The sequence below is a fragment of the Typopeltis vanoorti genome, chromosome 22 (assembly GCF_054136105.1).
Source record: "Typopeltis vanoorti isolate ZY-2024b chromosome 22, IOZ_Tvanoo_1.0, whole genome shotgun sequence".
Lineage (NCBI taxonomy): Eukaryota > Metazoa > Arthropoda > Arachnida > Uropygi > Thelyphonidae > Typopeltis > Typopeltis vanoorti.
The window spans coordinates 44,553,601-44,580,746 of record NC_143570.1 but is presented as its reverse complement, the minus strand read 5'-3'; the positions used below and the strand labels follow the sequence as shown (position 1 = coordinate 44,580,746).

General features: G+C 38.8%; 1 protein-coding gene across 1 annotated transcript in view; it reads left to right on the top strand.

Moving 5' to 3' along the window:
- The window catches only part of LOC150094374 (organic cation transporter protein-like), a 301,836-nt gene that overhangs the window by 158,598 nt on the left and 116,092 nt on the right, over positions 1 to 27,146 (top strand). The window contains exon 6 of the mRNA XM_090412194.1: positions 7,676 to 7,823. Within this exon, the coding sequence (XP_090268320.1) occupies positions 7,676 to 7,823 (148 nt within the window). The remainder of the gene's footprint in view (positions 1 to 7,675; positions 7,824 to 27,146) is intronic.

Below are 27,146 nucleotides of genomic sequence, written 5' to 3'. Positions count from 1 at the left end.
GGGGACTGTGGCAAAGGTAACACAGAGGATTACTGCAATAATGAGAAGGACACTGACCTGCAGAGATAAAACAGTTATCATTCCGTTGTATAAAATCCTGATCAGACCACACTTGGACTATTGTTCTCACATTTGGTCCTCAGGATTTGAAGGGCATAAATTAACTGTGGAAAGGGTACAAAGGCAGATAACAAAGATGGTTTCAGGACTGTACAATGATAGTTATGAGGGAATGTAGACTGCAGAGTTTGATGGATAGAAGGAGAGGTGATATTATTATTATTACCACCCCAAGACCTCGTGGAGTCAAAGACTCATCTGAGAGATCCTTTTATCATACACACAGCTCATCATACAGTGTTTTAAACACATTCAAATTCTTTGCAGACACCACATTCTCAGGCAAGGCATTCCAATCATTCACAACTTTGCACAAAAAAAAACCTGCCTCTCACTCCCCTACTCACACCCTCCTTATATAGTTTCCAGGGATGACCTCTGGTTCTCCCCTGATCTCCCACTATTCTCTGTAAAACTTCTCCAGCATTGATCCAATAACAACCCCCTTACCAACTTGTAGGTCTATCATATCTCATCTCTAACATATTATACCTTCCTCTTGTCCACCAGACTCTGCAAATTACATCTTCTCAATGTTTCCTCATACTCGACATACCAGAGGTCAGAATCTACCTTAGTCAGTATCACGGCCGGTGGACGCGAGCATGCGGGCGCCGCTACGAAGGGGGCGCTGCCGCCGGGGCATCGTTCATAAGTTCATTTTTAAGAAACAAAATTTTTATCATAAAAACAAAAAAATCTTAGAATGATCAATATTAAAATAAATATTGGCTGGATACACCACATAAAAATTTTAAAAAATTGTATATTGCTGCCTCTTTGATCAGCCGGCTGTTTACAATTTTGCAGCGAGAGCAGGCTAAATGCTTGCCTAAAGAATGTTGTGTCTACTGCAGTCTATCTAAAGTGAACTGGTGGATGATTTTTATGTGCAGAAATGAATTTTCGTACAAAACATTTGTTGCTAGTTAACCAGTCATATCATACTCATTTCAGTAGGCTACTGAAAGTAGTGCAGTGCAAACTATTATTTCATCTCTGCATCATGTTGTGTAATAATTTCTTGTGGGTATAAAACAGAAATGGAATCAAAAATTAAAAAAAAGTTATCCGGTGCACAAAATCGTAAGTGTCATGCTGCGAAAGAAGCAGATTTTTAGAAACAAACTGGGGCTCTTAATAAATTTGTTAAAATATTAAAATATTCTGATGCAGATTATAACCAACTCGATACATGAGAAATCAGAGTTGAAGAACCGTGTACATCATCCAGTTTGCATGAAAGTACTATTGCAACTATTGAACAAGATAACAAGATGCATGATTTAAGTAAAAAATAGTTAGGAGAAGATTTAGTTGTAGTTGACCACAAAACTAGCACATTGTTAGTCTCTGTAAATTTAGAAGATCCAGGTGAATGGGGAAATATTGATGAAAAATTCCGAGTTGTTTTAATTGAAATGGGGCCTGTTCAAAAGAAAAATATAATATATCCCAGAGATACATTATTATTAGTATTCAGGCGTCCATGGAGTCAAAAGATTATTCATGGGAGGTCCTTCCTAAGAACATAAAGTCTGTCAAGACTCATCGAGGGGAGATCCCCCCTAAGAAACACAGTCTATCATTCCACTCTTTAAACTCATTGACCGTTCTCACTCCCACCACTCCATCAGGCAATGCATTCCACGGTTCAACCACCATGGTCATAAATTTGGCACCACGTATTATAATGGAAAAATGGAAAACGGTGACCTCGTGCCAAGAACATGGCTCATTTATTCCGAAAGTTTAAATTCTATTTTTTGCTTTTGTTGCAAACCTTTCACACCTACCGAATGAAGTAGTCTTGTAGAAGTCTATAACGATTGGAGAAATGTAAGTACAACTTTGCATAAACATGCGACTTGTTTAACTCACATGAAAAATTTCTTAAAATGGAAGGAAGTTGATAAAAATTTAAAAAACAAAACTACTATTGATTGCCAGACTCAATGGAAAAGAAACATAGGAGTGTTTTAGAACGCGTCATTGAAATTATAAAATTCTTTTGTAGCCAAAACTTAGCTTTTTGCTGATAATCTGATAAATTATATGAAAGGAATAATGGCAATTTTTTAAAATTAGTCCAACCGTTTGCGAAGTTTGATGCAGTTATGGAAAATCATGTTGAAAGGGCCCTACAAAGAAACAATAGAGTACACTATTTGAGTAAAGACAGTTAAAATGAAATATTGGAAACTTTAAGTAATGCAATCGGGGATACAATTTTATTATCAATTCGAAAATCTAAATATTTTTCCATAATTTTAGACTACACACCTGATGTAAGTAAAACAGAACAAATGATCGTTATTATTCGCTTTGTTTTCTGTGACAATGGAATTGTCAAGATCAGGGAAAACTTTTTAGGTTTTGCAGATATATCAGATTCCACAGGACGTGGTTTATGTGCAACAATAATGGAATAACTGGAAAAATGGAACATTCCCATTGATGACATGCGAGGTCAAAGGCAAGACAATGGGGCAAATATGAAAGGGAAAAAATATGGGCTCCAAAATTTGCTTTTAAACAAAACTCCTCGCGCTTTTTATGTGCCATGTGCTGCTCATACTCTAAATTTAATCATTAACAATTCAGCCAAAGTGAATGCAGATACAATTAGTTTCTTTGCAATTATTCAAGAAATATACAATTTCTTTTCATTCTCTTGCAAATGTTGGGCATTCTTTTTAAAGTTCGTAAAAAATTAACATTGAAACAGCCATCAAATACGTGATGGGAAAGTAAAATTAATGCAATCCGCCCTCTGTGATATTAGTTACGAGAAATTTACGATGCACTTTTTGAAATTTTAAATAATGAAGATTTTAATAAAGAAACTCAGCATGAAGCACAAACATTATGTGCTAAAATAAAGGACTACAAATTTATTTGCTCTCTTATAATTGGGCATGATTTACTTAACAGAATAAACCCTGTGAGTAAAATGCTTCAAGACAAAAATATGAACATTATGCTTGCTTTAGAATCTATCGAAAACTTAAAAATATTCTTACAAGAGTATCGATCAGATACAAATTTTAAAGAAGTTCTAAAACGGTCAAAGAACTGAGTGAAGAGGTGGATGGAGTACAAGAATTTAAAACTGGTAAGGAAGTCCGACGACGAAAGAAGACGTGGCAATTTGACTAAGAGCATCATGACGAAACGTCACAATCGCCAGAAGATAAATTTACAGTGAATGTGTTTTATACACTTCTAGACGTTGCAATGTGTTCGTTAATAGAACGTTTTGAGCAACTAAAAACATATTATGATAATTTCAATTTCTTGTATAGATTACTACAAATTAATAACGAAGATTTACGAAAAAATTATGATGATTTAGAGATTCTCTTGAAGGATGGTGACAATAAAGACGTAAATGCAATAGAACTATATGACGAGTTATGTACTTTCCGGGTTATTTTTCGGAAGGATAATGTAAATATTCAAAGCCCTTTTGATATTCTTAATTTTATTTTGTCCAATAATTTATCTTTCCCTAACTTTTCAATTGCTTTAAGAATACTATTAACCTTACCTGTTAGTGTAACATCTTTCTCTAAATCCAGAGTAATTTATTAAAAAGGTGGCACACCATTTGGCAACTTCTATAGGTAGAGATGACCTTGCTAATGCTTCTGGCTGGTATCTCCACTTGGGCCTGGCTCCCACTGAAGAGACCTCAATAAAGGTCAAAACTAGTCTGGGTAGTGGCCCTTCCCTTAATGCATAACGTTAGACATATCCACAAGGAGATGTGTTTTGCATTATGGGAGATACTGAGATACTAGTGATAGTATCTTGCTCCACCTTTGCAAGTAGTCGCTCTGGTGTTGCACCACCTTACCCCAGTCCTGAAGATACTTTCAGGCGCAAACTTTGTTTGCTCACACTTGGATAAAGGATTAAACTAAATTTATCACATTATGTTTTCTTAATAGTGGTGAAAGGGAAGATAAAACATGGCGGACAGATAGACCCATTAATAACGTTCAAAAGGACTGCCATTGCAATGTGACGATACTGCTGCTTCACAGTAATTCCAGTTGCAAGATGGTGGCTACCATGTGAGTGTGGTCCAAAACAGGTGTCTGTGAAATTATTAATTTTTTGCAAACAAAAGGGACTTCACCAAGTGACATTCACTGTGAACTGGTTGCTGTGTATGGTGAAAAGGTGATGTTAAAGAAGCAGGTGTGTTTTTGGTGCAGTGAATTTAAAGTGGGCCATGGTGACATTAATGATCAATATCAGTGAGCAGGCTTCCATTGAGCAAGACAAAATACAACATTTCATGCATTAAGGGCATCGTTCTTGAAGACTGGCAAGTGAAACTGCACAAGTGGTGAACTTGAGTAAGTCCACTGTTTATGAAATTGTTCACGATGTTCTTGGCTTCACTACGGATGAGGAATTTCATTAGGCAGTGCAATATTGGTTACTGAGTGTGGGCACGGACTTCTTTAGTACTGGTATTGATAAGCCGATCTATCACTGGGACAAGTAGATGAATATAAATTTGGAGACTTTGTGGAGAAGTAGTGCATGTTCACATATTTCTTGGTATATAATTTCAACTTCCTATTATTAAACATTCTTGGGAAAAAAAATGTGTTACCTTACTTTTTGGAAACCCCTTATACTATATATATAATAGTTTCTGCAATGGATTTCTGTGATGGATTGCATTTGAATGGCTTTGGAGTAAGTGAAGTGGAGAAACTGTTGCTGAAAGGAAGTGCAGTGAGTGATGCAAGTAAGAAATAAGAGGAAGTAGGAGGTGAAGTGAAAGATCAGGAGAGTGAAATGGATGATACTGAAGTGCTTGGTAATGGAAATAGTACTGGTGTGAGAGATGAAGAGTGAATGGGAATGCAAGAGGGATAGACATGGCATAGGGAGAGTGGATTAAATGAATATATGGGAATGATCAGCATAGGAATGGGATGGATATGGGAATATGTAATTGAGACTGAGCAGGTACATGAAGTAAGTTGTGACAAAAGTGATTGGGCAGGGACAAGTGTGGTGGGGAAATCGCAATCTGAAAGTTGCTTTTAGTTATAGGCCTAAAAGTGAACTTCTATGTTATTTACAAATGCCACAAGCATCAGAAATAAGGAAGATGAAATTGTTTCACTGATTCCAATTTATTTGCCCAAAAATTGTTGGAATAAGTGAAACATGGTTGAATGAGGATGATAACTTGATGGGAATAAAAACGGAAGGGCGCAATGTTTTTCATGAGGATAGAAAGGACAAGAGTATAGGCGGGCGGGGGGGGGGTGCTATTGATGATAGCAGGGAAATTATGTCCACATGTGGTAGACATAAAGAGGGAAATAGTGGCAATGGTTTTGAGGGTGTCATGTGGAGGTTGACAGGAAGAGATATTTAGTTGGATGTTTCTCTAGGTAAGGGAATGTGGAGGTTGGTGATGAAGAAATGTATTAGCTGCTTGGGTTAGATGAGAGAAGGTGATTATTATGGGTGATTTTAATTGTGGCAATATAGATTGGAATGGAGAGATAGCATTTGGGAATAAGGAAAATGAATTTCTTGACTTCTCAAGAGATAATGAGGGTATGTGAGAATCTATGAGTTTTAAATTTGATCATTTCATTACAGGATGTGATTGTGAATGGGGTTTCGCATTTCTTCCATTTGCTAAGAAGGATCACGAGGTGATCACATGGGTTGTGGCTAGCCATGTAAAGACTTCTGTGAGGATTCTACAAAGTGTAAGGTTCTGAAATTTGGTAGGAAAAAATAGAATGCAAAGTATACATTAGGTGGGGAAATCTTGGAAGAAGTTCAGAGCCAAGACTTTGGAGTGGTGGTGGAAAAGGACCTGAAGTTCAGAGGTCATCACATTGTACAAATTGTGAAGTTATATCAGATTATGGCAATGATGTGGAGGACCTTATCATGCAGAAATAAAGAAGTTCCGTTTCCATTGTGTAGTTCTTGTATGGATTTTGTGTGCGGATTTAGTCTCCTGGCATTGATGGTGATGAGGATATATTGGAAAGACTCCAGAGAAGACCGACTAAGTTGGTAACTGGTCTTTGGAATGTGGTATATGAAGAGAAATTGAGGTAATGTAGTTTGCAAAGTCTTGTGAATAGGAGGAAGAGAGGGGATATGATTGAGACAACTTAAATGTCTCAATCATATCCCCTCTCTTTCTCCTAAATTCTATGAAATTTTTTCATAGAATGGGAGAAGGGGATAGAACAAGGGGACAACCCTGGAAACTGTATAAGGAGGGCATAAGGAGCAGGTTCTTTGCATGGAGGGATTGATGAGGCCAGGGACTTGGGAGTGTTGATGGATAAGGAGATGAAGTTTAGGGGGCACACTGTAAAAGTAGCTAAATCAGCTCATCAACTCACTTGGTTGTTGAAAAATACCTTGACGAGCAGAGACAAGCAAGTTATTGTACCTCTGTACCGAGCCTTGATAAGACCTCATCTCGATTACTGTGCCCAAATTTGGTCACCTCGGTTCCTTCTTGATGGGGAGGAGGCGGAGAGGATCCAGAGGCGAGTGACTAAGATGATAACAGGTCTATGGAATGAACCATATGAGAACAGGTTGAAGATTTGTGGGTTGCAGAAACTAGTTGATAGGTGGAGGAGGGGAGATATGATTGAGACATTCAAATTGCTAAAGGGATTCTATAGGATTAATTCAGAGGATATTTTTGAGATCAGGACTGGTGGTGGGAGAACTAGGGGACACCTATGGAAGCTGGGCAAGAGTGTGGTTAGCAGGGGTGTTAGAGCTGGGTTCTTTACTTTTAGAGTGGTAAATGAGTGGAATAAGCTGCCAGAGTCTGTTGTGGGTGCTATGACGGTGAACGAGTTCAAGACAAGGTATGATAGATACTGTGAGAATGTAATCGCATAGTTGTGTGGACATGATGTTTAGGGCCTCCCTCGATGAGTCTAAGGACTCCTGGAGTCGCCCGAAATAATAATAATAATAATAATGGAGAGTGGGTTGCTGAGTGAAATGTATTGCCTGACATTGTGGTGAATGTTGGATACATTAAATAAGTTTAAACTTTGGTTTGATGGGCTGTGTGTGTGTGTGTGTGTGTGTGTGTGTGTGTGTGTGTGTGTGTGTGTGTGTGTGTGTGTGTGTGTGTGTAACACTCTGTATTACCTCCTGCAATGAGTCTTTGAATCCATGGAGGTCTGGTGTTAATAATAATAATTTCAGAAATGCTATATATAATAGCATTTTTGAAACCTTTACTTCCTAAAAGCTTGCTTTCCATTTAAAGAGTAAACAAAATTATTTTCTACTTGAGTAGTTTGATTCACATATCATGAACAAATATTAAAGAATTGAATTGTTTTATTATATGCACTTAAATCATTTTTTTCTAGTGGAACTGAAAATTTTCATAGCTTCAGTAACACAACTTAAAATTCTGACAGAACTGTTAAATCCACCATAGTATGCTTTCTAATGTTACTTTACTGTTTTATTTATAATCATGGACCAGCAGGTCTGATTAAGCGGCTTTTTCAAGGTTTGTGCCTGAATCACCACGTTGGCTGCTGACCAATCATCACTTTGGTAGAGCGGAAACACAGATGATAGATGGAGCACGGAAAAATGGAAAGAATGTTGCTGAAGTGCAGCGGATCTTATATTACATGAAAGAAGAGTGGAAAAAGGTGAGAATTTTCTTTTCTTTTGAAATATTGAAAAGATCTAATTTTTGTTCGATGCAGTGCTGTCTGCTGCAGGATAATATTACAAAACTAAAACTGCAAAAAAATTCCACACACTAAATTTTTTGGCATAAATTGAATGAATTTATTAATTGTCACTGTATAAGTGAATGCAAGTTAATTTGGAAAGTATTATAATTAGCCAGCTTTTTCTTTGAAGAGAAAAGCAACTATTAATGTTGCTTTGATTATGACTTTGATTATATATAACTACCCAAACAAGTATGTTATATATATGTGTGTGTGTATATATATATATCTATCTATCTATCTATCCATATGTATATACTGTATACCTTTTGTGTATGTGGAGAGGTATATGGGGTTAAAGGATTATGAAAATATGCTGACAGAATGAGGGGTAGCATGAGTAAGACTGGTTATAGACCAATGAATTATTATTTTTATTTAGTTCGGTTTATTCACCAAGGTTCTTGACTGTGCCTTTATAGGTTGGTCGTTAGTATATATATATATATTGATTGATTGAAGAAAAGAGGGGTAGAGCACATCTCTTGGGGTAGACCATTTTTCTGGATATGCCATCTGCTCTTTTTTCTCTGAAATTCCACAAAGAATCTCCTGCTAAACAGCAGTGACTTACATAGCTCCACTAACTGATAGCTGTTTGTCATGCTATAAATTTTAACTATAAGCCTAAGATTTAGTGTGTCATATGCTGCTGTCAAATCTATGAAGACAGCTCCTGTTTTTTCTAATCCCCTTTCAAAGCTGTCTCATTAAACTGTGTTATGTTTAATACTTGTCCAGGGCATGATCTTCCTGGTCTAATCCTGCCTGTTCTTTTCTCAGCACTTTCTCTATTTCTGGACTTAATCTGTTCAAAATTAACCTCTCATGTAGCTTCAGCATTGAACATAGGAGAGCTATAGGCCTGTAGCTTTTTGGATCTCCAGAAGTTTTACCCAGTTTCAGGATAGGTATTACTTTCATTGGTCTCCATATGCTGGGTATTTTAGCAAATTTCCAACAAAGTCGAAAAATTCTAACAACCATTCTATTGCCTTTTCTCCCGGATTCCATAGGTCTTATTTCTGTTATGATTATTACACCTTCCATGGAGTTGACAGACTCATCGTGGGAGGTTCATTCAACTGACAACATATTTATTATTATTATTATTACTATTATTACGGGCAACTCCAGGGAGTCATTAGACTCATCGAGGGAGACCCCAAATCATATTCATCACAACTATTTGACATTCATACAGTATCTATCATACCTCGCCTTAAACTCATTCACTGTCACAGCATCCACAGACTCAGGGAGCGCATTCCACTCATTCACTACTCTAAAAGTAAAGAACCCAGCTCTAACACCTTTACTAACTACACTTTTGCCCAGTTTCCATGGATGTCCCCTAGTCCTCCCACAACCAGCCCTGTTCTCAAAAATATCTTCTGAATTAATTTTATAGAAACCCTTCAGTAATTTGAATGTCTCAATCATATCTCCCCTCCTCCGCCTATCAACCAATTTTTACAACCCACAAATCCTCAACCTGTTCTCATACGGTTCATTCCACAGACCTGCTATCATCTTGGTCACTCGCCTCTGGATCCTCTCCACCTCCTCCCCATCAAGAAGAAACCTAGGTGACCAAATCTGAGCACAGTAGTCTAGATGTGGTATTATCAAGGCTCGATACAGAGGAACAATAAACTGCTTGTCTCTGCTTGTCAACGTATTCTTCAGCAACCAAGTGATTTGATGAGCTGTTTTGGTCACTTTTGCAATGTGTCCCCTAAATTTCAATTCCTTATCTACCAACACTCCTAAATCTCGTGCCTCATCAATTTCCTGGAGCAGGGTTCCACCAATGCAGTAAACTGCCGCCAATCTTTTCACCCCAAAATGCATAACCTTACATTTTGCCACATTAAACTGACATCCATTCTCCTTAGCCCAGACCTCCAATCTATCCAAATCATCCTGCAAAATTTTGACGTCATCTGCATTCACTATTGCCCTACCCAACTTCGCATCATCCGCAAACAAATGAACTGTTCCTCTCAGATCATTTCCTATATCATTTATGAACAAATTAAACAGCAGTGGTCCAAGAACAGATCCTTGTGGCACACCACTAGTCACAGGCCGTCTTGTGGACTCTACTCCCGAGTAAACCACTGTCTGATATCTCTCCGTCAACCACCCTCCTATCCATCTCGCCAACCCTATGTCCATTCCCATATGCTGCAATTTACTGATTAGAATTCCATGTGGAATCCTGTCAAAGGCCTTCGCAAGGTCCAGTAGAATCACCGTAAACACATTACCCTTATCCAGTTCAGCCGTCACTGTGTTATAATACGTGAGCAAGTTACTGAGGCATGACCTACCCTTCACAAAACCATGCTGTCCCCGATACAGTATCCCATTTTCTTCTATCCAATCTTGTATTTTCCTCTTGACTATTTTCTCTAAGACCTTGACAATGATTCCTGATATGCTAATCGGTCAGTAATTCACAACAGCAGTCCTGGAACCACCTTTATGCAGTGGAACTATTTTCCCCTCTTTCCACCCGCTCGGGACTAACCCAGACCCGAGACTCAAATTAAACAAAATGGTCAAGGGTACTGACAATTCTTTAGCTGCTTCTCGTACAACACGAGCTGGTATACCATCCAATCCCACAGATGTATTGACATCGAGGTTATGCAACAGACTACTCACCTCCACTTCATTAACCACAATTCCCGTATAATCTACTGGTTTATTCGTTTCTGCAATGTCACCACCTGGATGATATACTTTTGCAAAGTGCTCACTCAGTAACTCAACTATCTCAACTGATTCAGTTACCTCCCTACCATCGGCATTCTTTAAAATCAATCTGCCATGTACATTTTTCCTTTTACTTGCTACATATCTAAAAAACTGTTTAGGATTCTCTTTAGCCTGCATTGCCAATGTTCTTTCGTAATCCTTTTTTGCTTTTCTTACAGAATCTTATCAATACCATACAGAATCTTAAAGTCCTTAACACTCCTTGCATTAACAACACATTCTAGTAATGCATTCCATTCACTGACAATTCTCCATGTAAAAAATCTACTCCTCACACCCTCCTTCACCAGATTATTACATAACTTCCAGGAATGACCTCTAGTTCTTTCCCTGTCACTTTCTACTCTTTTTATAATCCCCTCTGGATTAATCTGATAAAATCCTCTTACTAACTTGAACATCTCTATCAAATCACCTCTCTTCCTCCTATCCACCAAACTCTGCTATCCACATCTCTTCAACTTCTCTCCATAGCCAGTATTCCAAACTCCTTGTATTGTCTTAGTCACCCTCTCCAATGTCTCCATATCACATTGAAAAACAGGTGACCAGATCTCAGCACAGTAGTCCAAGTGTGGTCTGATCAGTGCCTCATCTATACCGGTGGCTTTTCCTAGTTTTTGAGGCTTTTTTTAGGGAATTTTCTATTATTATTATTATCATTCAGGCCTACGTGGAGTCAAAAGACTCATCGTGGGAGGTCCTTCCTAGGAAACACAAAGTCTAGCATACCACTCCTTGAAGTCATTGACCGTTCTCACTCTCACCACTCAATCAGGTAATGCATTCCACGGTTCAACCACTCTCCATGCAAAGAAACCACTCTTCACCCTCTTGCTCACAGTTTCCTTTCTTAACTTCCAGGGATGGCCCCTTGTCATCACTCCTTCCTGCTGTTCAAACAAGTGAAAGAACTCCCCAGTGTCAATCCTATAACCACCTCTCAACAGTTTAAAAGTCTCAATCATATCACCTCTCCTTCTTCTATCTACCAAACTCTGCACATTCCCTCAGTCAATCCTCAGAGGGAATGTGGGAATTGTACAATACATCTTTGTTATCCACCTCTCAACCCTTTCCACAGTTAATTTATCCCCTTCAAATCCTGGGGACCAAACCTGAGAACAATAGTCTAAGTGTGGTGTGATTAGGGTTTTATACAACGGAACAATAACTCTTTTATCTCTGCAGGTCAGTGTTCTTCTCAGTATTGCATCAATCTTCTGGATTTCCTTCACCACCTTCCCAATTTGTTCCCTGAATTTCAGGTTTCTATCAATCATCAACCTCAGATCTCTTTTCTCTCCCACCTCCTCCAGTTTATCTTATCCCATAGAGTATGCAGTGTCCCATCAATGTGTCCCAAACCTCAAGACCTTACATTTTTCTGCATTAAACTGAATCCCCCCATTCATTTGCCCATCTGTCTAGCTTATCAAATCATCTTGCAGGGCTACCACATCTGTACTATTACTAATAACCCTTCCCAGCTTCACATCACCTGCAAACAACTGAATATCCCCCTGCAATCCATTGACAATGTCATTGATATAAAGGTTAAACAATATAGGTCCCAGTACTGGTACTTATGGGACCCCACTTGTAATCTTCTGCCTCCTTGAAACTGCCCCACCATAAAAAATTCTCTGATACCTATCCGACAGCCAATCCTGAATCCAGGTAACCAACCCGACATCCAAACCCATGTGCTGCAACTTTAATATCAGCTTATCATGTGGCACCCTGTCGAATGCCTACGCTAAATTCAAGAAAATGGAAGTATATGCCTTTCCCTCATCTACTGCTCTTGTAACTTTATTATAAAAGGCTAGCATATTATTAAAAAAAGAGCGCCGCATAAGAAATCCATGTTGACTCTCACAGATAACATTATCCTCATCTGCCCAATGCTGTATACGGTCCTTAACTAATTTCTCCAAGATCTTAACAACTACTGATGACACACAAACTGGCCTATAATTAGACACTTCTCGTCTGCTACTGCTCTTATGCAATGGCACTATCTTACCTTCCTTCCATTCCCTGGGCATCTTTCCCATAGGCAGACTTTGATTGAAAAGCCAGATCAAAGGAGCTGTCAGTTCTTTAGCATATTCTCTCAAAACTCATGGTGAAATACCAGCCAGTCCCACAGCTTTACTGACATCAAGAGTACACTGTATTTGGAACACGCTCTCCTCCTACACCTCTTAACCTCGAACCTGCTCTATTCCTCTAGTATTAAAATTACTCCTCCAGGATGAAATACTCCAATAAAGTGTTCATTGAACAATTGCATTATGTCCTCTGCATCAGTCACTCTATTCCCATTTCTATATCACAGTGTCATTCTTCCGCAACCATTTCTACTCTTACTGGCCACATAGCTAAAAAATCCCCTAGAATTTTCTTTGGATCTTTGCGCCAGTCTCTTCTCATATTCCAGTTTCGCATTCCTTACCATACTAGTCACTCTCCTGTCCTGTGTCTTATATTCTTCATGCATCTGTTCTTCACCTTTCTCCATAGCCTCTTTTTCACATGCAGTTCCTGTTTAATATTGTTTGTCATCCACTTTACACCAAATTGTGTCCTCTTCTTCACTTGTGGAATACAGCTTACTATTGCTGCTAACAAATATTCCTTCACAATTTCTCAAACACTAATGATATCCCAGCCTTCCAATTCCTCCCTCCATGAAACTTCCCCAAGTTGATATCTAAGACTATTATAATTATTACTATTATTACGGGCGACTCCAGGGAGTCCTTAGACTCATCGAGGGAGGCCCTAAACATCATGTCCACATAACTATACGACATTCTCACAGTATCTATCATACCTTGCCTTGAACTCACTCACTGTCATAGCACCCACAACAGACTCTTGCAGCTTATTCCATTCATTTACCACTCTAAAAATAAAGAACCCAGCTCTAACACCCTTGCTAACCACACTCTTGCCCAGCTTCCATAGGTGTCCCCTAGTTCTCTCACCACCATTCCTGATCTCAAAAATATCCTCTGAATTAATCCTATAGAAACCCTTTAGCAATTTGAATGTCTCAATCATATCTCCCATTTTCTGCCTATCAACTAATTTCTGCAACCCACAAATCTTCAACCTGTTCTCATAAGGTTCATTCCATAACCCTGCTATCATCTTGGTCACTTGCCTTTCGATCCTCTCCACCTCCTCCCCATCAAGAAGAAACCTAGGTGACCAAATCTGGGCACAGTAGTTGAGATGAGGTCTTATCAAGGCTCAGTACAGAGGTACAATAACTTGCTTGTCTCTGCTCGTCAAAGTATTTTTCAACAACCAAGTGAGTTGATGAGCTGATTTTGCTACTTTTGCAATGTACCCCCTAAACTTCATCTCCCTATCCACCAACACTCCCAAGTCCCTGGCCTCATCAATCTCCTGGAGTACAGTTCCACACCAATGTGGTATACTGCTGCTAATCTTTTCACCCCAAAATGCATAACCTTACATTTTGTCACGTTAAATTGACATCCATTCTCCTTACCCCAGAACTCCAATCTATCCAAGTCGTCCTGCAAGATTTTTACATCTTCTGCATTCACTATTGCCTTACTTTGCATCATCAGCGAACAAATGAACTGTTCCTCTTATATCCTTCTCTATATCGTTAATGAACAAATTAAACAGCAGTGGTCTAACAGACCTTCTTTTGGACCCTACTCCTGAATAAACTACTTTCTGATATCTCTCCATCAACCACCCACCTATCCATCTCACCAACCCTATATCTATTCCCATATGTTGCAGTTTACGGATTAGAATTCCATGTGGTATCCTGTCAAATGCCTTAGCCAGGTCCAGCAGTATCACTATAAACCCATTACCCTTATCCAGTTCGGCTGTCACTGTGTTATAACACTTGAGCAAGTTACTGAGGCATGATCTACCCTTCACAAAGCCATGCTGTGGCCTGTACAGTATCTCATTTTCATCAATCCATTCCTGTATTTTCCCTTGACTACTTTCTCCAAGACCTTGACAATGACTCCTGATATGCTGATTGGTCGGTAATTTGCAACAGTAGTTTTGGATCCTTTATGCAGTGGAACTATTTTCCCCTCTTTCCACACCTTTGGGACTCAACCAGATCCGAGACTCAGATTACCTGCCTTATAATTCCACATGCATGTCTATTCATCTTTCAAGTCAAAACCACATGGTCACTCTCTCCAGCTGGTGGGAGAGATGTTATCTCAGTTATTATCAACTCTTCTGATGCTATGACCAAATCCAAAACTCTTGAACCTCTTGTTCCCTCTATTACATGTTGCCTAAGACATTTGTCCCTCAAAAATTCAAAAAATTCCTTTCCCTTATTGCTACATGCATCTTCCTCTCACCAATTTATACTGCTATAGTTAAAATCTCCCATAACAAACATTCTTCTTGCACTTGCCAAGCTCAACTGCCTAAACATCTCCTGCTCCCCACCCTCTGTGCTTCTTGGTTTGTAGCAACACCCCACTAAATATCCTGTCTTGGCCATTTCTACCTCACACACCATATGCTTTCAAAACCATTAGTGTCACTGCTTTCCAAAGCCTCCACTTCTATATGGACATAAGTCGTCACATATCATAAGCAGTACTCCACCACCATGCTTTCCCTTTCCTATCCTGCCGAAAAATGCTGTACCCTGCTACTTCTATTCCTGTTATTATATCCTCTTCTGTCAACCACATCTCAGTGATCCTAATAATCTTTTGCCACGCTGATGCTATCAGTACCATCAATTCCTCACCTTTATTCTGGATACTCCTGGCATTAGGAGCGTAGGAGAGCTATAGCTCTTTGGATCTTCAGAAGGTTTACCCAGTTTCAGGATAGGTGTTACTTTCATTTGCCTCCATATGCTGGGTATTTTAGCAAATTTCCAACAGTCAAAAAATTCTAACAAATTCTAGGTCCTCTTTAGTAAATGGTGCTTTGAAGAGATTATTTTCTGAATCCCTAACTTTTTAAATCTGATCATTAGGTCTTTTACCTTCAGTACTCGGTTTACCATTCAGAGATAGCCGAGTTGCAATTTGGTTTGCATTTATATTAACTTCAGTTGCTGCTGTTGTGGGGTTATCAGATAATTTTTTGAGTAAGAGCCACACTTACTTGTTACTGTGTTTGATATCTAAGCTTTTAATTTTTCTCTGCCCATTGTAGACTTCTTTTTTCAAGTTCCTCTCATGCATCAGTTGTTTCAATTGAAAATGGGTCTTTATCATATAGGTCACAAAATCTTTCATATATTTCCATGTTATGTTCTGTAAAACCTGGAACATAACACATTCTACAACCACTTGGGATGTGCCTGGTAGTAGACTGTCTAATAGCTTTAGTGAACTTTCCATAATTTTCTGGTCTAGGTAAAATATTGGATAAATTTATGTCTAATTCTCTGAGAACTGTTTCCAATTAGCTTTTTTGAAATTAAAGCATCTTCTAAGTGGGATCTCCTTAGTTCGGACAGGTGGGATGACTCGCACCATTATTGGTTTATGTTGTGAAGTCGGGATTGGTGCAAGTACCTGTTTATTGCACAGATTAGCTATTCTATTACTAGCAAATCCAAGGTGTGCATTATATCCTCTTTTCCATCGTACACTGTTAAATGATGATGCCTGTTTAGGACCGTGTATAAGACCATTTGATTATTTTCAGTTCAGTGTACGACTAACTCGCCATCCTGAATCGTTTTACTATAACTCCACTGTGTGCTATGACTATTGAAGTCACCTATAGTAATAGCAGGTTTCCTTTGTGTCAAATACTGGGACATTTCAAAAACAAATTTTATAATAGGTGGTTTATATACTGAGAAGACACTAGTGTTACCTAGATCTATTCCAAGGATTTCTATGTTGTTTTGGTTTGTGGTTAGGCATTCTGAAACTTGGAGCTCCTGCCAAGTGAAAATAGCACTTCCATATTTTTCATGTGGTATTTCTTTTATGGGCTTCATACCAGCAATTTTGGGTCTGGCTTGTTGAGGTCCTTTGTGTGTTTCCTGTAGACATAAAATGTCACATTTTTGTTCTTTACACATTTTTGCAATAAGATCTTCTTTTACAGAGAAGAGGCCCTCTATATTATGTGAGATGATTGTCAGGGTCAGTTCCCATAAGGGCTATTAATTTTTAGTCGCCTATACTCTACTCTTTATATACTATACTCTACTGTAGAATACTGGCAGCAGAATTTGCAGCTTGTAAGCAAGCTGACAGGGGTTAGCTTGAATGCTTCTTCTATGATCCCCCCCCCCCCATTAGCAGCAATACCAAGTTGTATACCATCAGTGAAGAAAAGTACACAGTTTGGTGTAAAGTAGATGACAAACAATATCAAATGGGAACTGCAGGTAAAAAAAAAAAGTTATGGAAGAAATATTAGGAGAGGAGTGGAGAACAGATGAATGAGGAATATGACTCAGGCCATGAGAGTAACTAATATGGTAAGGAAGGTAGGAGATTGGCCTTGAGATCTAAAGAAAATCCTAAGGAATTCTTTTATTATGCAGCCAGCAGGAGGAGAAATAATTGTGGAAGAATGACATTGTTGGATAAAGGGAATAGGGTGACTGATGCAAAGGACATAATGAAGTTGTTCAGTGAACATTTTATTGGGGTATTTAATCCTGAAGAAGTAAGTTTTAATATTGGAGGGATGGGGCAGGTTTGAGGTTTAGAAGTGCAAGAAGAGCGTGTCTTTCAAATACTGAGTACTCTGGATGTCAATAAAGCATTGGGACTGGATGGGAGTTCACTACAGGTTTTGAGAGAATGTGCTAAAGAACTGACAGCTCTGTTGAACTGGCTTTTCAATGAAAGTCTGGCCATGGAAAAGGCACCCAAGGAGTGAAGGAGGTAAGATAGTTCCATTGCATAAGGATGATAGCAGACTGGAAGTGTCAAATTATAGACCAGTTTGTATTTCATCAGTAGTTGTTAAGATTTTGGAGAAATTAGTGAGAGATCATTTACAGAATTGGCTAGATAAGGGTAATGTTATCTGTGAGTCAGACTACCTTTTGTAATAAAGTGACAAGAGCAGTTGATGAGAGAAAAGCATCATGTTGGAGGCTTAATGGAGAGAAAAGCATATTCTGCCATTTTTTTTCTTTTTATTTTACAAAGGCATTTGACAGGGTACCACATGATAAACTGATATTTAAGTTGCAGCACATGGGTTTAGATGTCAGGTTAGTGAACTAGATTTGGGATTGGCTATCTGATAAGTATCAGAGAGTTGTGTATGCAGGAGCAGTATCAAGGATGCAGAAAGTTACAAGTGGGGTCCACAGGTCTCAGTACTGGGAGTTATATTGTTTAACCTTTATATCAACGACATTGTGAATGGATTGCAATTTTGGAGAATGCAATACATGGTTTCGACTCCATGTGAATATTTGGTCAGAGAAGAACATTTGAAAATAGAAATGAAATCAGAGAGGAATGCTTCTAAATGGATGGCATGTGAATTCAGTAGCAGTGGATAAATTAGGATGGATGGATAAATTAGGAGACATATGAGGGAGGTTAGTGGTTGAAATGCAAGCAAGGGGGAAGTGTAAGGAAGTAAAGGGAATTAGGGAAGGAAGAAAGGAAGCCAAGGCAGTGGAAGAGCAAGTGAGGAAGGTGACAAAGTGAAAAAGAAAGTGTGGACTTGTGTATATGTGTATGGCAAATGTATGAGACTGCAGGAAGTGATGTAATACATGATGATTTAAGATGTAGAGAAGAGAACGTGAGAGGGGTATCTACCTAGGGGATTGACAAAATATAACCATTACATAGATGAGATAACAGTGATGATGGTATGAGAGAAAGTATGAATTGAGTAGTTAAGATTAAAAAATAGTGTTAGAGAAGATGGGGAGTTGAGGAGAGAACCAATGATATAGTATGCCCACACTTTGTAGAGCTTTGCTTGGCTTGGTGCCAAGAATAGTTAATTCATGCTGAAGGGGAGAAAGAAATGAAGGGCATGTGAATTGGTTGCCAACATGCAAAATCACATGCTTTATAGATAAACTTTTCCAACTGTTATACAAGCAAAATAGCTACCACTTTAAAAACTACAATGATCATAAAAGAGAAGTTAATTTTCCGACGTGTAATAATAAACAACTCATCCCAGAAGACGGATTGACTACCCTATTATCGGAATGGATTCTTCTTTTTGTGACATGTGCAGAAGTGTCTAAGGGTCTCGAATCTGCGGGCATACTATAATAAATAATGTGATAGTGAGAACACAAAGGAACAGATTTTTGTGGAATATATGATATACGTCTGTGGACATAGAAAATGAGAGAAGTTGCAAGATATGGTGGCTGATCTTTCTGTCTGTCCATATAGGCCAATTTGCAGGAACAAGAAACTACATACACCTGGAACTGAGAGAGGAGGGAGTTTGTCTGTAGCAGAGCAGGTAAGAGTAGCTAGTTTTAAGTGAAGCTTGAAAGTGGTGCAAAGACAGTGTAACTTTAAGATTGAGGCTATTTTTTCTAATGTGCCTTGGACATAGGGGATGGTGATAGCATTAGTATGGGATTGATTAACTAGATAGGATCAGCTACATTGAAGAACATAAAAAAAAAAAAAATCTGCAGTCATGACTATGGTCAATCTTATCTTTGGATACAGTTCAGATTCAGATCGAAAAAGGCCATGCACCATCACAGTAAATTTAGAAGAGAAAGACTGTTTTTAGAATCTGCTGCTGCTCTTAAAATCAATCTAATTTGAATAAATATAGATGCTTAAAATTTCCCAAAATATGGGAAACACTAATACCTTGAGATCCCAGTTTACATCCTAGGCCACTGACAGATGTCCATAGAGTATGCTCCACCTAGTTATGACACTAATCTTTCATCCACATGTTTCACTTAGTTTTGTACTTCCTTTGTGTGTGTGTGTGTGTGTGTGTGTGTGTGTGTGTGTGTGTGTGTGTGTGTGTGTGTGTGTGTTACAAGTCTCATATTGTACTCCTTGATGATGCTTCTGTAACTGAGATGAAATGTTGGAAGAATTAAATACTATTTTTAATCTTTTTCCAAATGTTGTTTCGTGCCATTAAACTTCTAACTTGAGTTTCTCTCAGCACTTAAACCTCAACACAGTCATTTTACTCACTCTAACCAGGCGTCCAAAGGTACCAAGCCTCCTGGACCACATGATGCAATCATGGAAAATACACGACCCAAAAAACTCCATGCCGGCTCGATCGATGCCTGGAATAACAAGAATCATACGGCTTGTTTGGGAGGAGGACAAGCTACGATAAATAAGTTAGTCCCCTAAGCAACACTCTCAACATCTGTTCCTTAAACATAGGACTATCTAAATCCAAAGCTGAAGTTATCGGCAAAATAGCCAAAGACAAAGTGATCAATGTCCTGGTCAGGAAACTCACATGCTCAACACAGCACTTGACAGACTAAAGATCCCAGGCTTAATTCTGGGAATTAAGCCTGGGATCTTTTAACTGCCATCCCAAGCATGGCCTAGCAACCTACATCTGGTCTGAGCTCAAGGACATAACCCAACGTGTGCCTGAAACAGAATACTCCATAAGCATTAAACTTAAACATACCACCATCTATGTCTACAAATTGCCAATGCAATCCTGGCCTGACCAGATAGACTGACTGCTACTTCACACTGCTATCTATGTTTGTGACTTCATTTCTCATCACACCATGTGGGGCTGTTCTTCTAACAATCATGATGGTGATAATCTGGTTAACTGGATGGATACATATAACCTATATTTGATCTGTGATGCCAAGCAAAAAGGCACCTTTCACTCAGCCAGATGGTACAGAACCTACACCCCAGATCTGTGCACAATCTTTAAAGACGCTAAAGACCACCCCTTGCCAACAACCAGAACCATCCTCAACAGATTCCCTAACAGCCAGCACTATCTTACACTAATAGAGACAGGCACATCAATCCCAATCATCACTGACACAGCAATTGCTAGAGGGAACCTTTACAGATCCAATTGGGAATGTATTTGAGAAACAAATTGAACATACCATTACAGCAATACCACTCACCCCTAATAGCTACCCCAGATTTGTTAAACTAATCAAAACTGCAGCCAACGCCTCTTTATTCTAAGAGGTTACTGAAAACATCCAATGCTGGAGCATGCAACTTTTAGCCAAATATGAAGAAACTGAAGACTCAACTGCTGCTAAGGAGCTCATAACAATGCTCGACAAAAATAGAAAGGATAGATGGATCTCAACCATCCATGAACTTGACTTCACCAAGATTAGCCAGAAAGTTAGTCACTTCTGAGAAAATTAGGTGAGGGCAGAACCAACAACATATAAACTACCAGAGACTTACTGTGCGCCACCTATCCAGACTAAATGGCTAACCATCTACTGAAAACCTCCAAGACACGTCCCAGCTCTACCAGGAAAATAACTGTGCAATCTACCATCAGAAAAAACCTGAAGATGAGCCCTGGGCTTCCTGAACTTGTCTGCCCAGTATTTCTGGGAGAGGTACAGGAAACCTTAAAAACTCACCAAGAATGGCAAGTCTGCAGGAGTGGATCCTCCTCCCTGAGTTTCTCAAACATCTTGGCCAATGAGGTCAAACATGGCTGGCTGCCATATTCTCAAAAATTATAACAACTGGAGATGTTGAAAGTTTGTTTTTCACTTGGTTAGAGTCGAAACTAGTCTGGGTAGTGGCGCTTCCCTTAATGCATAACATTAGACATATCCGCAAGGAGATGTGTTTTGCATTATAGGAGATACTGAGATAGGAGTTTTGGTAGCTTGCTCCACCTTTGCAATGAGTTGTCCTGGTGTTGTAGCACCTTACCCCAGTCCTGAAGATACTTTCAGGCGCAAACTTTGTTTGCTCACACTTGGATAAAGGATTAAACTAAATTTATTATAAACAACTGGAGAACTACCAAAACATGGTTGGAAGCCAAAATAATTGCTGTGCCCAAACTAGGGAAAGATCCAAATATTAAGAATCTACAACCCATCTCCTTGCTTTGTTCCACCTTTAAGCTCTTTGAAAGAATTCTCCTTATAAGAATTTCACCACTCATCGAAAGAGCACTCCCAGTTGAACAAGCTGGCTTCAGGCCGGGAAGAAGTTGCTGTGACCAAGTCCTGTCCCTAACAACACAGATTGAAGTGGGCTTCCAGAAGAAACTTAAATCTGGAGTCACTTTCATTGACCTAACATCAGCTTATGACACGGTCTGGATTAGGAGCCTCCTCTTAAAACCAGGCAATATTATAAGGTGCAAAAAAACTTTCCAGCTTTTCGAATCCATTCTCTCCAACAGAAAGATCTGGGTCCATATTGGCAGATTCCTCCATAACAACCTCCCACAGGGCTTTGTGTTAGCCCCTATACTCTTCAACATCTACATGTCTGACATGTCACATACCAACTCAAGCAAATACATGTATGCCAATAACCTAGACCTAGCGATCCTACACCAGTGTACCTCCTTTGCCAACCTGGAAACAACCTTGAACACAGACCTAAACATCCTGGGAGAGTACTTCAAGCAGTGGCACCTGAAGCCAAATCCAACAAAAACTGTTTTCACAGCATTCCACCTGAACAATATAAATGGTCAATTGACACCTCAACCTTTCTTTCTTTCTTTCATCTGGCAAATGGTAGAACATGAGCCTCACCCGAAATACCTTTTGAGCCTGGATAGAAGCCTAATCTATAAAAGGCACATCACCAACCTGCCCAACAAAATTAAAATTAGAAATAATATCATATCATAAATAATATTGGTCTCTTTTCTCATATTTTTTTCCAGTTATCTTCCTTGTTATTTCAAAAAGTTTCTCGGGATCAAAATTTGCTTCAGCCTGTTCAGTCTCCTTACAGAGTTCTTCAATGAATTTTTTTTATAATCTCTTGCACTTGTCTATTCTGTTCCTTGTATGTTTTATCTCATTTTCTTCTTCATTTTGATTTTGGAGTAATTTTCTTCTATTTTTTCTTCTTTCCTCACTTTGTTTTATCTGTTTATCTGTTATCCATTGTTTCTGAAACCACCCTTCCCCAGTATTTCTTCAGCTGTTTCAATGTATAATTGTTTTATATTTTGCCATTTTTCTTCTATATTTCCATTTTTCCTTCATTTATTGTTATCGTTTCATATTTTCTTTTGATCATACAAGCAAAGTTTTTGGAATGATATATTTATTTTTTATTTTTTTTTGGGCGTAGAGCTGACCACCTTATCCTGTGAACGGTTTGAGGTGACCACCTTATCCTGTGAATGGTTTGAGGTCCAATGATTAATAAACCCTCGACACCACAAGGTAAAAGAGGATGAAATGGAGATGAGATATTTATTTTTAATTTATTTATATTGTACCAGTTTCTTTTGCTCTATGATTTAAATATCTTTGCTAGTTTCATTTTTATCTTTGCCACTACCAGTATATGGTCTGTGAATGCATCTGCTCCACTTCACACTCTCACATCCTGCAAGGAGGATCTACATGTTTTATTTTTTAAAGATAGGGCATGATGAGGAAAAGATGATAGTTATGGTGGGTACAAATGAACTGAGTGGTAGTATAAATCGGGCTGCAAAAGATTTAAGAACATTGTTAGATATCGTGAAGAAGAAAAGTGATATGCACACACACACACACTATCCTCAATGGGAGGATAGTGTGTGTGTGCTGCCTCGCTTTGACAATTATGAGTTAAGTAGATGAGCGATGATAATGAATGATATGATTGCAACAATGTGCAAAAAAAGAAGTTTGGAATTTGTTGATGTCTGGAGTGTGTTTGAAGGCAAAAGACAGCTATATGCAAGAGATAGGTTGCATCTGAACATGGCAGGTCATAAACGATTGAAGCTCCTAGGAGCTGTATAGTAATACAGTTCCTAGGAGCTAAGTTCACATTATGGGTAAATATCAAGAATAGTGATCGGATCTTGCTCCACCTTTGACATGAGTTGCCTCAGCTTGCACTACCTTAAGGGTCAGTTGCTGCAGTATCCAGGTATTTGCTTACGCTTGGAATCACCGAACTTTATATAATTTCTACTATATTCAGCATGAAACTCTTTGAGTTTCTTATTCGGCTGAGAAATGATATGGGATGTAATATCCCTTAACTTAAACAAGTCATATGTTGCCGAATTGAAGCCTTTGGCTCTTCATATATCTAATAATAAATCACTGTGATTATTTTTCATGTAGATTGGTGGTGGGGGGAACTACCAGTTCTTTGAGTGTTGCTGCTAATTTTTTGGTTAGATAATAAGTTGAGTTGGTAGTACCTTCCACTATTGGTCTAATGCATTGTTTTGTGGACTTTTGGAAGTCCATAGATTCTAAGATATCAAGATTAGAGTGGCATTAATTTTTCATGACCTCAGATGGCCAAGACCTCACATCTTTCAGTAACTCAGTAGTTTTGTTTTTGATTCTCTTTACAGAATCATAGTTGATCGTAATTGTATGATCATAGTAACATATCACAGGTTACTGTTGCCTCTGACTGAAATTTTGAAACACTGAAATTTTATATTTCATATACACTATATTGCCAGAAGTATCCAGAGAACAGCTGTTTGTATTTCCTGTTGCTACAGCATTGCTGTCAACATGAGGTAGGGCCTCCTTTCGCTGCTTTTACAGCTCTTACCATCAGGAGGATTGTAACATCAGTGGAGCGTCAACCCCTTTGGGGTTGGCGCTCCACTAAGTTCTGGTAAACTGTTGCTGGAATTTGTTTCCATTCCTCCTGTAGTATGGCAAACAGCTGATGAGTGTTAGTTCGGTGAGTAGGTCTTGCATACAATCTTTACTCCAGCTCATTCCAAAGATGTTCATCAGGGTTGAGGTCAGGGCTTTGGGTTGATCAGTTTAGGTCTTCCACCTTCATGTCTTCAAATTGCAGAGCTAGGGCCTGTGTTTTGTGAGCAGGTGCATTATTATGCTGATACAGAAAAGGGCCTATTCCAAATTGTTGTCATAGTGTGAGAACGATGGAAATGTCCAAAATGTCATGGTAGGCATCAGTGTTTAAAGATCCAAACACAAACCATTGGGCCCAGTCCAAACCAGTACCAGACCATTATGCTATCACCTCGGTTTCACAGTTGATAGTAGACATTCCTGTATCATTCACAAGGCATCTGCCAGGTCTAGACACGTCCACTGGATTGCCAAATCATGTAGCACAATTCATTGCTCCACAGTCCAATGATGGTGTTGTTTGCACCGTTCCAAACCATTAACAGGTCTAATCAAGGGTTTGTGAACTGCAGCATGACCCTGAACCCAAGGGCAAACACTTCCAGGTGAATAGTTCTGTTACTGAGTTCTGTTCCAGAGCTCATGCAGAAGTAATTTTCAATGGTTGCTAATACTGATTGATGATTTACTTTGACAACATGCTTGACAGTTTGTCATTCCCTATTTGTCAGTTTCTTGAGCCTACCAGTTGAGGGGGACGGGGTTTGGTGGTTCCATTATATTTCCACTTCACGATAACCTTGCTGACAGTAGACTGGGACACATGCAATTTGGCAGAAATATCTCGGACCAAATAACAACTTGTGGGCTTTGGCTGTCATGCCATATTCAAACAGACTCAACTTTTTTTGTCCAATCCTCCTGGTGGCAAAGAATGTCTATGCTGCTAATGCCCACATACCTATGCATATATAGCATTACGGATGTGTATCTGCATTATACAGGTGGAGCAACGTAGAGCTATCGGGTCTGGAAACGTTTGACAACATAATGTATTCTATTATTCAGTTGAAGATGACTTAATTTTTTTGAATTTTGAAAGAATGCAACTTATATAAATATAGCTCAAAATGTAGTCTATTGTTGGTCATGAGTAACTAAGAATAATTGCATATAATGTAGTATTAAAAGGTTTCATATTTTGTTGAAAATTTAATTTCTGCTATGGAGAAAATACCTCCCCTAGTTGATCATGAATAATGTTTCTGTTTTCCAACCAATAGCTGTGGATTTGAATTCCACCATGGGCATGGATGTTTATGATTGTCATTAGATGGGAGATGAGTATAATGATCCAGTGTGAGCCCCACTGCCTTATTGGAGTTTTCAAGTGGCTTCAAAAAAGCTCCATGTTTGATCTCTAGATTTCCATGTTATCGAACCCTAAGTTTTCCCTATGAATGTTCCAAATTCATAAAAATTAAATAAAGAAAAATGTTAGAGTTTATATTAAAATGGAGGATATGAATCTATCGACATTTTATAGTCAAATGTAGAAAGAAACTTTAAAAGTTTCAAAATTTACCATATCATTTTCTTTTGTATTGGAGTTGCCTTGATTTACACTACTAATATTATTATTATTATGGGCGACTCCAGGGAGTCCTTAGACTCATCGAGGGAGGCCCTAAACATCATGTCCACATAACTATACAACATTCTCACAGTATCTATCATACCTTGCCTTGAACTCACTCACTGTCATAGCACCCACAACAGACTCTTGCAGCTTATTCCATTCATTTACCACTCTAAAAATAAAGAGCCGAGCTCTAACACCCTTGCTAACCACACTCTTACCCAGCTTCCATAGGTGTCCCCTAGTTCTCCCACCACCATTCCTGATCTCAAAAATATCCTCTGAATTAATCCTATAGAAACCCTTTAGCAATTTGAATGCCTCAATCATATCTCCCATTTTCTGCCTATCAACTAATTTCTGCAACCCACAAATCTTCAACCTGTTCTCATAAGGTTCATTCTATAGACCTGCTATCATCTTGGTCACTTGCCTCTGAATCCTATCCACCTCCTCCCCATCAAGAAGAAACCTAGGTGACCAAATCTGGGCACAGTAGTCGAGATGAGGTCTTATCAAGGCTTGGTACAGAGGTACAATAACTTGCTTGTCTCTGCTCGTCAAAGTATTTTTCAACAACCAAGTAAGTTGATGAGCTGATCTAGCTACTTTTGCAATGTGCCCCCTAAACTTCATCTCCCTATCCACCAACACTCCCAAGTCCCTGGCCTCATCAATCTCCTGGAGTACAGTTCCACACCAATGTGGTATACTGCTGCTAATCTTTTCACCCCAAAATGCATAACCTTACATTTTGTCACATTAAATTGACATCCATTCTCTTTAGCCCAGAACTCCAATCTATCCAATTCGTCCTGCAAGATTTTGACATCGTCTGCTTTCACTATTGCCCTACCGAATATATTATTAATATAACTGATGTATAACTGAGAGGAGACCTCCACATAGCCTTAGAGGAATGTGGAGAACTGACCAGGGCTTCTGAGCTAATGTCCAGTCCTCACCTTCTCATGGTGCACCCTGTTAGGTATTTACTTGGATACTTAATAAACAAAACTTGGATACTTGGATA